At 37.8% G+C, this 16,538-nt stretch overlaps 2 protein-coding genes across 2 annotated transcripts; both read left to right on the forward strand.

Annotated features, from left to right (window-relative positions):
• The first annotated feature begins 1,330 nt into the window (after positions 1 to 1,330).
• Positions 1,331 to 3,644, forward strand: LOC147484136 (transcription initiation factor IIB-like). The gene is made up of 6 exons (XM_086577808.1): positions 1,331 to 1,835; positions 2,293 to 2,422; positions 2,520 to 2,647; positions 2,800 to 2,888; positions 3,106 to 3,182; positions 3,339 to 3,644. The coding sequence occupies exons 1-6, from the start codon at positions 1,470 to 1,472 to the stop codon at positions 3,476 to 3,478; spliced, it is 930 nt and encodes a 309-aa protein (XP_086433934.1). The 5' UTR covers positions 1,331 to 1,469; the 3' UTR covers positions 3,479 to 3,644.
• Positions 3,645 to 6,924: 3,280 nt separating this feature from the next.
• Positions 6,925 to 8,112, forward strand: LOC147484137 (uncharacterized). The gene has a single exon (XM_086579714.1). It carries the CDS (start codon positions 6,925 to 6,927, stop codon positions 8,110 to 8,112), a length of 1,188 nt encoding a protein of 395 aa, XP_086435840.1.
• Positions 8,113 to 16,538: the final 8,426 nt, after the last annotated feature.

Consider the following 16,538-nt stretch of genomic DNA (forward strand, 5'->3'; position numbering starts at 1 on the left):
TTTTTTTATTGACTTTTAGCTAGGAATGACTCCTATGGAAACGGTCGATCTGTCTACATGCATACGTAAGTGTGGAAATCAAGAAGAACTCATTTCTTCAGTTTATCCAAATTTGGATGTGGCGGGCACAACATCACCAGCTTTTCTAAATGAACGAACTATACTCTCTGCACGAAACGAGGACGTCAGTTTAATCAACGAAGCAACTCTAAATTTGTTTCCTGGAGAAACGCTTTCTTACTTAGCGGCAGATAAAATCATTGACGATGCTAACAATTCTAAAAACAATGGATCCCGTTATCCAAGTGAATTTCTTAATTCTCTAGACCCCCGACTTGCCACCTTTTAATCTATAATTGAAGGTCGGTTGCCTTATAATGCTGCTTAGGAATATTGCACCAAGGGATGAACTCTACAACGGGACAAGACTAATCGTGCACTATCAATTTTATCATTATTAAATTTTTCTCAATGAAACGATTTTTGAGTGGAATTAGCTCTCCTATAAATCTAAAAGAACTTGCAAAGCACCCCTAGTGTTTCCTGTTGGTGCACTAACTAGCAGCTCTATATAGGGAGCAATGTCGAGTGTAAAGAGAAAGATCTTGTAAGATTGCACCCTTAATCTAATGGAGATCACCAATTCACCATTTTCACCATTAGTGAGATCATTTTAGAGCATCTTTAGGATTTAGGAGAGAAACCAAGAAAACACCAAATTTTTTAACCAAACCAAATACACCTAAAAAACACCAACCAACTTCAGGAGAAACATCAAATATTCGACATCAAATGACATATAACGCTTTCTCAAAACCGCGTCACTGAAGCCCATCTTAAAAGCCAAAGGTGTTCTAAAAATTGCGCGGTTTTGGAAATGCTGAAACCAAATTTTAGCCGATTTGGTGTTTTTATCAACATGTGTCTCTCCATAATAAAAAAAACACTAAATTATTAAAAATTTAGTATTTGATGTTAGAATAGTATCTCACTTAAAAATGCTCTTAGACTTTATAATCAACCCAAATTCGGAAAATATCTAGGATTGATTGATGAATCTAGGAACAAGTGTAACGAGGCCAATCATCAATCAACAACTTTTCTTCGTCTTGGTTCAAAGTTCAAACCCCACTTGAAAGTAATAAATGGGCCTTCTTCTGTTGATCACGTGGTGGACCGATGCACGCTACCCAGTTCAAATACCCGCCGACTTTGGACCTAAGTCTTACGAGTCCAAATTAAAGTACAATTAGAAGTAGAATTGAAGTCGGTTCCCAAAATTAGAACCCAACCAACCTCTATAAATAGAGAAGCTAGGGGTTCAATTTCTCATCACAATTTGCCTCCACAACGAGAGCCAAAAAAAAAAAAAAGTGCAGCGATCATATTAGTCAACTTATGTAAAATTAACCAATAATCAAAAAATTTTAAAAACATAAACAGGAAATTTAACAACAACAAAAAACATAATGGAAGATTATTGTTCAGATTGCGAGAAGACCACAGTGGTAGTATTGGATCACTCAAGTGGTGACACAATATGTTGCGAGTGTGGTCTAGTTCTTGAAGCACGTTACATAGACGAAACATCTGAATGGAGAACGTTTGAGAATGATACTAATAATAGTGATCCGAATCGCGTTGGGGGTCCTGTAAACCCTCTTCTTGCTGAGAATGGTGGTGGTCTTGTCACTCTTATATCCAAACCTTCTGGTGTTAAGTCTCTTGGATGGAACCATGTTGGTTCTAATAAGGATCCTGATAGTTCACTTATCCAAGCCTTTAAAAGCATCGCCGCAATGTGTGATAGGTTGGACCTTGTTGCCACTATCAAGGTATATATTGTTTATCTTGATTATGGTATAGTGACAACTATATCTGCTATGGTTACCTGATGAATATGTTTACCTGACTTAAAAAAGAAACTTTTCGTGAGGTTGTTCATTGTTACCTAGTAGCATGCCTAAATTTGTATTTTGGTATAAATAAATGCAGAACTTGATATGTGATTGAACTAGTCCTTCCACTCACCAAGTAGATTAAATTCTCTAGGTGATTAGTTGGCTTCAATTCACTGCATGTCTTTGTATACACCTTGGTGAACTTGGGGGATGTATCTCAGATGCTAGGTAGGTACAGGGATTGATTAGTTGATACCCTGCATCTGCACATCGACTGTTTATACTTGTTTGGGGATGATTTCTTGAAAGTAGTTCATGTAGTTGTTCAATTTTTCGTTGAATGATAATGCTGTGTTTATTTACATCTATTATTGTTATTGGCTTTGTGCAGGATCTGGCGAATGAGATATATAAGAAAGTAGCAGACCTTAAGTCTACGAGGGGAAGAAATCGAGATGCATTTTTGGCTGCTTGTCTGTTCGTTGCTTGTAAGCAAGAACATAAGGCTCGCACCCTAAAGGGTACAGGCTAAGCTTCCTTAATATGTGGATTTCTTCTGTATTTATCTTACTTTCAATGTGATTTAGTTTCCTGACATATGTGACTTCTGTCAACTAGAGATTCACTCTATTGCCAATGGAGCCACAATAAAGGAAATTGGCAGGAACACATTCTTCATTGAGAAACAATTGAAAGAGATTGGTGAATCAATGGAGACCGGAGCGTCAGATGCTGGAGATTTTATGGTGAGATTAAGTTCTGTTGCTTTATTACTAGTTTATTTTAGTTGCTTCTTTAGGTATTACTTATGAGGCTATTTAACCTGTTTCATGTATTTGGAATTTGTATGTACAAGTATTTAAAGTTTTAAACTAATCCCAACCTCCTTGATCTGCAGAGGCGCTTCTGTTCCCGTCTAGGCATGAATCACCAAGCTATTAAAGCTGCACAAGAAGCAGTCCAGAACTCAAAAGAGCTTGATATAAGGTAGCCTACAGACTTGTAGTCTAATCACGGCATCTTGCTTGGATACAGACTTGTAGTCTAATCACGGCATCTTGCTTGGATACAGACTTGTAGTCTAAAGTTGTTAGACACTTGCACCATGTTGGTTTGGCATTATTACTTTTGAAGTGTCATATAAACTATATCTCTACCATTTTACCAAACTGTTCGCTAATCTTTTCAATTCTTATTTTTGCAGGAGGAGCCCCACCTCAGTGGCAGCAGCTGTTATCTACATGATTACGCAGCTCTCTGACGACAGGCAGTTTCTTAAAGGTTAGCATTTGCTGCACAATATTTGTTGCTTGAGTTTACAATCTGAAGTTCTCACAAGGAATGCAAATAGCATTGCCTCACTGTCTCACTCTCACGTTAGGATTGGAATTTGTGTTACAGAATCTTTATAAATAACTAACGGGTTTATATATGCAGATGTTGCAACAGCAACTGCAGTGGCGGAAAGTACCATCAGGAAGTCTTGCAAGGACCTTTATCCATATGCATCAAGGCTGATACCTAATTGGTATGCCAAGGATGAAGACCTAAAGAATCTTGACACTCTTTGTCAATGACAAACTCATTCCAATGCACAGTGTTAAAACGGAGTAACTGGTGCAATGTCGTGGACAGCATTAGCCATTTTGTATGCTCTTTGTATATCTAATGAAAATAGTACTTGATTCCACAAGCGCAATTTGTTATGGTCTGGCACTTCTGAGTGAAAAATCTTTGTCGTCATTTAAGCTTAGATTCTTCACAAAAAAATGTGTTCACAAGAAACGCTTCTCGCAAGTCGCAACAACCAAACACACCTCGTGGGGTGGGTGGCATTATAAAAAATAAATAGCAAGTTAGCAACTGCCATTTTCGTGTTCCAAAGGTAAGAATTATCTCAAAATTTGTTTACCATTCAAGGGCTCTTTAAACATCTTTGGTACATCAAACTGGAAATTTAGTCAAACTCCTAGAGTACTCATTATCAGTAGACTAGCCAAGAGCCCAAGACCCCTGAAGTAGGATTAAGCCACCCTGACTAAATTGGCACTAGATGCCCTCGACCAATCCAGGGACTGCCCAGTACTCAGTCTGCGTGCATCTGGAAAACTTGTACGCTGAACTTAACCATGGATGATGGCCGTATATGTCCCAGTGCTTCTAAATCAACAATATAAATCAACAATAATATTAATGAGACAATTGTGTAGTTATTATGTCACAATAGCAAAGAGGTTGGGATGCCTTCTATCGATTTTCTGGTTCTCCAACATTGAAAAATCTTGACCCACCCTTGTTCTTGAGAATCTCATGAAAATTCTATTGAAAAATGACGCGTTAAAGCTCTTGGTGTGGAATCTCAAAAGGTTACCAAGTAATTTGGATGAGAAAAAATCTCGCGTTATTTATTCTAGAGGAATTTTTTGAATTGATTTGTCATGAGACAGACATGGTGTATTGGATTCTAAAGAATATTAGTCTCAAAACTTTTGGTGATGTTGAGCAATATTCATCATGGATGTTGTCTTGTGTTTTGAATGATGACTTTGATATCTATACAACAAAACACAGCATGATTTGCACTGTGCAACAAATGTCAGATCATCATACATATATATATAAAATGTACTGTACAACAAATGTCATATCATCTAACAGTCGGTAATGTGTAAAGAAATTATTTTATAGTGCGAAGCATAAAACAACTCACGTCCGTATGAACTCCACGGACACCATGTTCCTCCCAATAAAGCCACCTAAAATAAAAACAAACAATGGCTCTTTAATGCATATGATTCTGTTTTTAGCGACATTTCATCCATTTTATACACAATGCATAGTTCTACGAATGAAAGTTATTAGAAAAAACTAATTGTATGGGTATGCTTCTTCTTCATTTTTTTTTTTTTTTTTTTTTTTTTTTTTTTTTTTTTTTTTTTTTAATGTGTTTCTATTCAAATTGTATATATAACCCATCATAGTCCCTACCATAGTCCCTACCTCAATCACATGTCTACTTTTGCGTCTAGATTCTCTCCTATAACTGCTCCTGTCGTAGCGGGTATGACATCCATTATTTTACCAAACAATATTTTCTTACGTATCGCCTCAACTTCCAGCATAACAGGTCATTTCCCCTTGCACAAAAATTCATAGAGAAACCAAGAAAAATTGATTGCCTCAACGATCGTCAGTGTTGTTCGGTGATGATGTCTTCCATTGAAGATACATGGTTAGTTTTTTTCTTTTTTTAAAAAGTTTTCAGTTCAGACAGAATGGCTTTGACGGATTTAGTAAATGATGTTTTCCCTTGATTGGTTTTAAAGTTTCAAGATAACGACTTTATTTAGTTTCAGGTATAAGGTAATAAGGACGGTCGGGCGGTGGTAAGATTCTCCGACTCAATGTCCATGCATTATTTAATTCTGATTGTTTTCGTCTCAACATATAGTCTAACTTCCAATGTATATCTAATATAACCTTATATTTGTTTTCAGTATGCTGATTTAAACAAGCACACAAACTGATTCAAATTTACTCCATAAGTTAAACATGGATTGTGAAACACCAGCTCCAGTGAATCCAGAAATAGTGCAAGTGAACATTCGAACGCAAATAGCAGCACAAGTTGAGGTCAACCCACTATCAAAATTTAGTTTTACTTTGTATAACTTCAACTCATGTGAAATAAAATCATACTGGTTTTAAAACTATTGCTACTACAGATTCGTCATGGTTCTATTTCCGACCAAATTTGTCATAGTAAAACACCCCAATTGCAAATACAACGTCAAAGAGCAGATAAGATTGTAACTCCAACATTATGCCCAACAACAGAACATCCACAACCAGTTGAGGTCGTCACCGTTAATCGTTCTTCCGTTATTGAACGACCAAATCGTTATGAACTAGCTCAACATTCGCGTAGAGAAAGGGAACGAGCTTTGTGATTGCAACTAACTTCTCCAGTTGGAACTTCTATTCCTTCGTCAGTTACAAACTACGTTTCAAGGAGGTTCCACACATGATCCCGTGCTGATATCACAGTGTCCAAATGAGATGCAATTTGGCAATCAATTGTCAACATTACATTCTACCTGCGAAGACTGGCCCCACGATTCTCCAGAATCGGTACATAGTTTTACCTTCGGCCCCTAACTTGGATAATCTCCCTTGCAAAGTAGTCAGTAAGTCTAATATTACTCCTATAAACTTTTTATATTGTAATTTTATTGTGATTAAAACCTCATTGGTGCCTCTATTTTGAATTCCATATTAGTTAATACTACTCCTGTGAGTACGTCTGAGATAGACTTACATTCTCAAAAAGATATGAATTGTGACGAAAACCATCAAGGCCTTCATCAAGTCATGATAGTCAATCGTTCAAACATAATTGAACCACCCAATCGGTATGCACTAGCTCAACGTGCGCGTAGAGAGAGGGAAAGAACTTCACGATTGCAGAGCGTTTCTTAAGTGGCAAGTGTTATTTCTTCATCCACTACTAACAATGTGTTCAGAGATTCCCAACATTCTATATTGCCCCCGTTTTGCCAGAGCGACAAAGGAAAAAATGTCGTTGATGACGAGACACAGATTTTACAACGTCCAAATGATAGGCAATTTGTCAGACAATTGTCTGCATCACATTCTGGCGCCGACAATATGTGTTATTATTCTCCGCATTCTACACGTAATCTCACTTCTCCTTTCCAACTTGGATCTTCGTCGTTGCCTAATAGCCAGTAGTCTATTATATATTACTATTGGAAACTCTTTTTTTGGTGTCTTTTGGTCAATAAAATCTGATTAGTTCTATTTTGAATTTCAGACCAGGTGATACTACTCTTATGAGTACGTCTGATATAGACTTAACCCATTCTCAAAAGGAGGTGGATTTTAACCAAACCTCTAAAGGCAACTTAAACGCCCGGACGAAGAAGATTATGATGTATTTGAGTTTGGGCCCCCATTTGAACCCTTGCCTGTTGTTCCAGGTGTGTGCCATGATCTTGGTGAAATGATCGTCCAATGTCAGTCTTGCTCTGCCCTCCATTGGAGCGTTGAGCAATTGACTAGGTCTACCAAGAAGAAGCCTTTATTTGGGTCGTGTTGCCTACAAGGAAAAATAAAAGTCCCTTGCCTTCAACCTTTACCCCAACCCCTCGAATCACTATTCGAAGGTGGTGATTGGCTAGCAAAAGATTTTTGTAAAAATATTCGAGGGTACAACACATGCAATGCCTTGACAAGTCTGGGTGTCAAAGCAAATGATCGTGTCCTCAGAGGTCGTGGTCCAAAAGCAGTCACTATTCATGGAGAATTGTGCCATAAAATTGGCTCACTATTACCAAACAGTGATAATGACCCAAAATACACACAACTGTACATTTATGATGCAAGTGCTACTTTGGAATATAGAAGGCAACGCAATCCACATTTGTTAACAGAGGTGTTAAGTATTATTCAGGGGGTGCTTATTCAAGCGAATGCATGGTCCAAGTTTTTCAAAAATGCAAGTGACATTTTTAGGTCAAATGCAATTGTAAACAATAATATTCTTGTATACATACAATACACTCCTGGTACTGATCGACGTCGGTGCAATCTTCCATCGACTTCTGAAATTGCCGTTGTGTTGCCTGGGGATGAAAGTAAATGTGACATGTTACGAGACATCATTCTGCATTATAAAGAAGGTGGACTGCAAAGGATAAGTGAGTGTCACCCAGCATATTCACTTCTACATTATGTGCTACTTTTCCCTAGAGGAGACCTTGGTTGGGCACCAGATCTGCGCCAATGGGATATTTCTAACAATTGTCCAGGTGAAGCCCGTTTGACTCAAGTGCAATATTACACTTATCGTTTATTCGATTGCCCCACAGAATACTCATCTATTTTGAGGGGAGGTTCTCTATTTCAACAGTGGATAGTGGATGCTTGGGCTGCAATTGAACAGAACCATTTGCGTTATGTTCGGATGAACCAAAACCACATTCATGCGGATTTGTATAAGTGTTTGACGGACATTTCCATGGAAGGGTTGCCTCTAGAAGAGATCGGCCAGCGTTACATTCTCCCGTCGAGTCATACAGGGAGCCCAAGACAAATGTACGAAATTTACCAGGACTCAATGGCCATAACGCGTTACAATAAACATCCAGATGTGTTTCTTACTGCTACGGCAAACCCAAACTGGCCATAGATTAGAAGAGCACTCAAGCAACACCAAACTGCCCGGCCGCCCGTAGGAAGTGGTCGACGCGTGTATTCGAGTTGAAAAGGAAAGCCATCATGGAAGAAATACTCGAAATGGTGTGTTCGGGCGGCCGTTGCACATGTATATACAATAGATTCGAAACGAGTTCGCCACACATGCATGCCCTCATCTTTCTCAAACATGTGATAAAGTGTACTTAATGCAAAACAGGTTGATAAGATAGTGTCGCGAGAATTCCCCGACCACGTCTCCCAACCAACACTTTTGAAACTGTCAAGAGGTGTATGGTTCCGCGGACCCGTGGGCCAAGAACTCAAGTAGGCCCCATGCATAGAGAATGGAAAGTGTACCAAACATTATCCCGTGCATTCATCGATGAAACAACAATGGATCAAGTTGGGTATCCTATTTACCATAGGCACAATCATGGTAAAGGACGAAGTTCGGATTATCAAGTTGATAAGTGGGGATGTAGTGCCTTACAACCCATTCTTATCGAAATGTTCAATTGCCATATAAACGCGTTGAAGTATGTTCATCACTCGCGTCGTTAAATACATTCACAAATACATCTACAAAGGCCACGGCAACCGATAAGCACCCAAAACTCGTATTATAAAACACGTAGAGACATAACATTTCGGTCAATTTTGTGCTTAATAATCATGAAATAATCGCGATCTTCGTGCTTTTTGCAGGTTGGAGCAACTAATGTAAAAATTATGATAAAGCCAAAGATTTAAGCACGGAATAGGGAGTATACACATGCCTTCCCGATCAAGCCCATGTGAAGCCCAACAAATTCGGACTAAAGCCCAAAGACTCAAATAGTACTGAGAATCCAATCGAAGCGGGATTACACGCGTAAGCATCAAACTTCCGGCTCATATCTCTTGAACCGGGACTCGAATCGACGAGTGAGCTGTTCGACGATCGGTCGCGATGAACTCTACAAATAGGCGGAAGTTGTAAAAATGCCAAAAGACCGGACTGCCATGGGATCAGACGTGGACCCACTAGGCGGGCCCATAAGATTTGATGAGTCATCATGCAAGTCAAGACAAAGGTGTAAATAATTGGTGCAATTTTGACACCTTGCATGAAGTTAATGAGTTAGTTGGATTTAGGTGATGATTATCTAAAAAAATGAAAGGTGTCAAATGGGAGTTAGTTATGGATAAGTGAGAAATAAATGAGAGGAGAGTGTTTCACGTGGGAGAAGAGAAAAATGCTCTCTTATGTAAAGGGGGGCTGATTTTGGGAGTTGGAGGCTTTTACTTCTTTGACTTTGACTTTTTCATTTACATCCATGTCTTTAATTTTGTTTTTTTAGTTCTTAGTTTTTAGAGAAAAGCTTGTAACTTGTTAATGGGGAACTCTCTCTAGTTTTTAATAAACTCTTCTTCATTTAGGTAAACAAGGTTGTAGTTTTCTTTGTTTCATTCTCTTTCTTTTTCATTTCACATATCTTCTTGTAGTTTAATTCAATCCTAGGATCATGAGCTAAAACTCTCCCAAGGGGAGGGTTAATGATGCTCATGTGAGGATCATGCTACAAATTTAGGATTCCAAAATCACTACTTAAAAAGACTTAGGTTCTATTTTTCATCCCCGTCCCAAAATGACGAGAGATTGACAATTATCGATCAATTGTTGTAAAAAGTAGAACTAGGAGTTGGAATGATATTTGAGAGATAAAATATCATTTCAATTCTACATGCTAGCATGATATGTTTAGAGATAGGTATATTATGTTAGGGATTTGAGATGGTAGTGACTGTTTCTAAAAAGACTTGTAGCTAGGCCTTGCATGAGTAGGATTAATCCTTCCTATCTCTCTCTCTTTCATTTAACTATAAACAAACTTACAAATTTTAGATAACTTGTGTAAAAAAAATCTATCTATAAAATCCTTCTCACTTAGTTCTCCAAAGTGTAGATTCGGTTGTGATCATTTAAATTCTTGTCTTAGAAGTTGGAGCGAAATCCCTACTCGAACTAGTGACATTCTCAAAGAAAAAAAAAATAGTGAGTAAGGAATTATTGAGTTTTAGCGTAGTAAAGTCAACTTCTAAAAACACCGAAAAGTGCAAAAGATCGAACTATGGTGTACTTGGCACTGATGACAAGATTCAACAGTATATTAATGCAAGGTATGTGGGACCACTGGAGGCAGCATGGCGTCTGCTTGAATTTCCTTTGCACAAGGAGTACCCAAAAGTTGAAAGATTAGCAGTTCATCTTGAAGGAATGCATCATGTCGTTTTCAATGCAAAGACACGGTGGTTCGCAGCTAGAAGCTAGAGACAAAAGTAAATCAACCCTGATAGCTTTTTTTGAATAGTGTACTCGAGATGCAGAGGCCCGTGCATTTACTTATCAGGAATTCCCACATCACTATGTTTGGAAAAAAAAACATAAAAATTTGGAAGAAGAGAGACCAATGTTGCGCTATTAGGAGAATGTACTTTGTAAATCCAAATGCTGGAGAACGTTTCTACCTCCGCTTACTCTTGACAGTAGTCAGAGGTCCTACATCCTTTTCAGATCTTCGTACTGTCAACGGATCTGAATATAGTACATTTAAAGCGGCATGTGTTGCACGTGGTCTTTTAGAAGACGACGATGAATAGAGGCAATGTCTACAAGAGGCGTCTATAGTCAACACTGGCTACCAACTGCGAAGGTTGTTCAGCATTATGCTTTTGGAATGTTCCCCAACAAGTCTTGTGTTATTGTGGAATGAATTTGCAACAAGTATCTGTGATGACCTTGCAATGAAAATACGTAACACCTTCCCAATTCCTTACCCAACCGAAGAACAAGTAGATGATTATGGGTTATATTTGTTGAACCAATTGCTTTTTGAAGTAGGAAGAACATTATCTGATTTCCCAGACATGCCTAAACCCAGAAGAAATTGGGATGAAGTTACAAAAATAGACTCATTTGGGAGCAAAGATGACTCCAAAGATGATGGGCTCCACGCAGAGGCCACCTCGAATGTATTGTGTCTGAATGATGAACAACGTGACGCCCATACCAAGGTAATAGATTCAGTGGTAAACAACCGGGGAGAAGTTTTTTTCTTGGATGGAGCAGCAGGGACTGGTAAAACATTTGTGTACAACACAATTACTGCAACTTGCCGCAGTCTTGGTGACACGCGCTGTCATACCCCGAATTTCGACAGAATTTGGAAAAACAATATTTGTTCCCGACTCTTCGATCTCCAAGGTGTGACGCACTCTCAACTTCCAAAAACCCATAAACAGTTTAAATATGCGTATAATTAAAAACCAATAAAATTTTTAACTTAAACAAAAGTCCTCTTCATTACAAAAATTAACAAATGAAAATGCAAATAACTTTATCTCAATTGAAAATCTATATCACCTCAAACGAAAACAAGGCCTATCTTGAAATGCGACGCTAACGCAAACCACAAGCAGCAACCAATCTTCTTCAACACTAAACCTGTCAAGACTTATCAACTGTGTTCATTTAATAAACACACCCGATAAGCAAACATGCAAATCGGGTCAGCATTATAAAAATGATGGTGTGAGTAGCTCTAAAATATAATATATATATATATATAATTATACATATATACACACCATCCATACGGCAGTTAGTTCCTCTACCGAGGCGCCTTAACTTTCAACGACTAATACGACATTCTTAACTACAATAAATAAGGCAGGTAGTTCCTCCACGAGGCGCCTTAACTTCCAACAACTAATACAACATACCATACGTATAATAAAAAGGCATTTAGTTCCTCCACGAGGCGCCTTAGGTTCTAACTAAACTACTAACCAGCCAAACATATACCATCATCTATCTAAAGATATATCATTTACCAACATATTACCATAATTATATTAATTAAGGCTTTCTTTGCGTGTCCCAAAAATCACGTCGTATCTATGTCTTACCTAGTTTCCCTGGCTACCACAATTGCTACCCAACGCCGAACATGTACATCCACATGCCTCCCCTTACATAATGTACCACTCCGTGCGTAACTACCCTGAGCGGGATGCCGCACACCAGGTAATTAACCCTCACACGGAAGCTATTATACAAGTACTGCCACTATTCGGCATAAAATATCGCGCGTCTCGTTCCAATATTTGCGAACGGAATAATCAAGCCACTATTCGGCTACGCCAGGAGGGCCATTCAGATTCACTGAAACGCCAGAAGGGCCAATCACATTACTTACGCCCGAAGGCCATTCAGATTCACTGAAACGCCAGAAGGGCCAATCATATCACATACGCTCACACAGGGCAAATCACATGAGTTGCGGTAGCTAGGTTCTAAGATTTTCGTTACGTAATTTATTCAGGTGTCATACATCTATGACTCATAATAATTCCACTATATCACGTGCATGTCAAATACATTATTGCACTAAGCCACAATATTTAGAAATATCTTAATTATATCTCGTAACCACTTTCATTCTTTCACGTACCAATATATTATTGCACTAAGCCATAATCCCGTGGGAAAATATCTACACATACTATACTACCTCATAGATAAAATAATAGAGTGTCTATACATTTATTTCTCCAAAACTATTGCCTTTAATATATATATCACAACATATTATATAATGTCGAGTTTAGAACTCTCTAAATTGAAGCAAAAGAAATCAAGGTTCCTTACTCACGATCTTCGCTGAGTAGAGTTAGAATAAGGATTCGAACTACCTAAAGTATAGAACAACTACAAATTGGATGTTACAATAAGGGAACTAAGGAGTAAGGGTCTATTATAAATGTTAGATTTTTATCATTCCTACTTAAACATTAAGAAAACATTAAGTTGAAAACATGCACTTGATACTAAAAAATAGAAATTTGGAAGAGAAGTTGGAGAGTTAATCCTCCCTCATGTGAGCTACCATTAGTGTTGATTTGAAATAGGTTTTATTCTTCCTAAACTCATAGACAAGTCCCTAACGGAAAAATATAATTGATCCCTAGCATGCATGGCTCACTTAAGAGCTCATACATGCTAGCAAGTGAAACCAAACAATGACTTATCTCTAAGCTCATTGTTTGATTTCTAACTAGACACTACACCAACTATCATTTTGGGATAGGATGTAGTGTTAGTTGTTTATCCTAAAAACCTACCAAACTCACAACCAATGTTTTTCCCTCACATGAGTTGGATTAACTCCCCAAAAGGGAAGTTAGCTCATGATCCTTGGGACAAGGACTTATGAACTACTAAAAACTCAAAAGAGAAAGAGAGAGAGAGAGAGAGAGAGAGAGAGAGAGAATCCACAACCAAACTCACTTATATATTTCTAGAAGAACTAGAAGAACAAGTGTTCCTCCATTAAAACTATTACAAGCTTTTTGCAAATTAAAATAAAACTTACTTCTCATTTTCACTAAGGAACTAAAATAATGCCATGTGAGGAAAATAAGTCAAGGGAGTAAATGGAGTATCCCCCACCTTTGTCTAATTTCTTCTCCATTTGAGAGAAATCTCATTTCCTCCCACGTGAATTATCAAACCACATTGATTCATTTTATCTACCACATTAAAACAAAGTGACACCTTGCCTTTTTCTCACTATTAACACCTAATCTAATTTATTACATGCAAGGTGTCAACTTTGCACCAATAATTTGTTATCTTTGTCTTGACATGCTCCATGATTGATGACTCATCCAATCTTGTGGCCCCAAGATAGTGGGTCCATGTGTAGTCCAGATGGCAATCCGGGTATTTTGGGCGCTTTTACAACTTCCCCCCCTACGCGTAGAGTTCATCGCCTCGATTGTCCGAAAGCAGCTCTCTTTGTCGATTCGAGTCCCGGTTCGAGAGGTAGGAGCTTTGGAAGTTTGATGCTTCTACGTGGATTTGGGAAAATTCATATATATACTGCTCCTCGTGGCTTTTATTGCAGTTTAACCAATATTTCCATGTTTACCGCAAATACCCAAAAAAAAGTATGAAAACATATTTATTTCATGATTATTAAACACATAATGAACCAAATTTATATGTCTCAATGGGGTTTCATAATACACTTTTGGGTGCTTATCACACTACCCCCCCTAAACAAAGACTTTGCTTGTCCTCAAGCAAAGAAGAGACACTAAAATAGATAAGTGGCCAAAAATGTGTAGTCCTAAACTAATTCTCGCTTTCAAGCAGAGTGCGATTGCATTGACCATATGCAATGCAATAGGCTTTAAACCACTAGGAATTCCCTAGTGGACGAAGTTATAGCCTCGCGGAGAGTTTTTCAAAAAAGATACTCACAAACTTCATTTATACTACAACGACTCAGTGATAGAAACTTGTTTCCTAAATTAATCTCAGATATCCATACATCTCCTTAGCAGGGAACGAGGATTTATTTCTTTGAAACTCAAGTTAATATGTATTCAATAATTAAAACATCTACTTATGATTATTCATGCAGTGAACTTTTCATTGAAATATACTAGCAGGGTTGTTTCTGGATCCTTGGAGAGCATACCTAAATGGGTTCTCATGTGTATGTGTTGAAACACATATTCACTCAAAAATTTTTCCACTCAGGTTTTGTTAACTCCAAAGCAGGCAGTGGGCACACATTTCCTTACATCTCAATGACAAATGAGGAGCCGATGTCGATCAATCACGTCTACTACTTATTATCACACCACCCTACTCCTAATTGAGCTAGAGGTCTTTATTAGGTATTGTGGGGCTTAGGTGATAGTGTACAAGAAAATGGAAATGGATAATCAAAATTTACGAAAGTATGAGAGAATAGGGTCTTCATATATTTATACTAGAGAAATCTTTTTTTTTTTTTTTTTTCTTTCCTTCTTCTAACCGAAGTTTTTCCAACCTTGTTCTTAAGCCTCCGGATACTAAGGATTTTTTTTTTTTTTTTTTATAAAGGCTTAAGAACATGATTCTATTTTCCTTTCCTCAAGCAAGTAACCGACTTATATTTGGGACAAGTCTTTCTCTTTATTCTTTCCACATTTCATCCTATTTTCATACTCATCACTTAGGTAGGTTCTTTTATTTGGTTTAATAGATGGGTAAGGAATTTTTGGTGAAAGTGAAAGGTTTGATGAAAGGTTCAAATGGAGTGACTAGCGTAATATTTGTAATGTAAGAATTTTTAGCTATGTCGATCCAAAGAAGGCCTAAATTCTCTTTAGGGTTCGGGTGGTGATCAAGTAAGTAGATGCGTAATTTCCTCTAATCGAAAAACTACTCTCCTCCGCGGTCATCACACACAAATCACTCATATCAAGGTTTTTTTGGTTAGATTCTCACAGGGTTTATAGTTTAAGTAACTAACCGTTGTTTCCGTAAACTTACCGCTATGTACAATCAATGATACTCAGCATACATGAATATTCATGAAAAGATGTATAAAACTATTGCGTACACGATTATCTAAAATTTCTTAAAACAAATCCTAATTCGATACTAATGTGAGATTTCTAGACAATTTTCATCATTGAAAAGGAAACAAGACTTTGTCACTAAGTACAATTATTAATATGAAAATAAAAACTATATATAGGCTACAAGATGCCTAATTTTTTTGCTATAGGTTTAAAGCACCCCCAAACAAAATGATGCTTAGTCCTCAAGGATCAATAATTAAAGAGAGAAAGTACCGAGAACCGCGTGGAGCAAAATTAGGGCTAGATTGTCGGAACCGAGAGGTTGGAGATCATAATATATTATTCAGAAAAGAACAAGAAAATGTTCAATAGCACACTAAACATAGCACACCATATAATAAACCACAAAGATATGAAACATGAAAAAACAATAGCACACCAAACAAAAGGTTTAGCTAGATATATGTACAATGGCAAACTCAAGTTTACCATCCAAGCCAGACGGAAGGTCTCAAGGCCCCTCTTTAAGGAAATGCATTTCCTTAGCATCGCCAATAGATAATAGTCCGCCAAATTTCTGCCCATTCTTTGTCTCCGATTCTCTCAAATTGGTCTTCATCTTTTCATCCTTTGGGTAACATCAACATGCCTCGTATCGAAGCGGGACGACTTCCATTGATTTAAACCTCAATGAGCTTAATGATTCTCGTTTGTCGGGCACATGGAATCCACCTTGACCTACCATGAAAAGTAGCCGCAAACCGTGGGAAATGTGTCTTCATGATTCGCAAGCGGTGCGGATCGTAAAAGTATATACTTATCCCGAAAAGCGCGAGCTCGCTTCAGCCGGAGACAACACAACCTAAAATGTTAAATAATGCATGACCTCGAAGCTAGTGCAATCAATACAACGCAAGCAGCCCTCATTGGCGAGAAAAATGCCAATCTCCCATAATGTTTAGGAGTACAAATAACATGGCAGTCCCCCATGTTCATGGTCATGCTTGCTAATGGAAT

Source organism: Coptis chinensis, chromosome 8 (assembly GCF_015680905.1).
Source record: "Coptis chinensis isolate HL-2020 chromosome 8, ASM1568090v1, whole genome shotgun sequence".
Taxonomy (NCBI): domain Eukaryota; kingdom Viridiplantae; phylum Streptophyta; class Magnoliopsida; order Ranunculales; family Ranunculaceae; genus Coptis; species Coptis chinensis.

Bases quoted from the DNA above. Each gene is read 5' to 3' on its own strand.
- LOC147484136 (XM_086577808.1), top strand. From the start codon at position 1,470: ATGGAAGATTATTGTTCAGATTGCGAGAAGACCACAGTGGTAGTATTG. The intron at 2,648-2,799 runs GTGAGATTAAGT...CTTGATCTGCAG, and splicing joins CAGATGCTGGAGATTTTATG to AGGCGCTTCTGTTCCCGTCT. The intron at 3,183-3,338 runs GTTAGCATTTGC...TTATATATGCAG, and splicing joins CGACAGGCAGTTTCTTAAAG to ATGTTGCAACAGCAACTGCA.
- LOC147484137 (XM_086579714.1), top strand. From the start codon at position 6,925: ATGATCGTCCAATGTCAGTCTTGCTCTGCCCTCCATTGGAGCGTTGAG.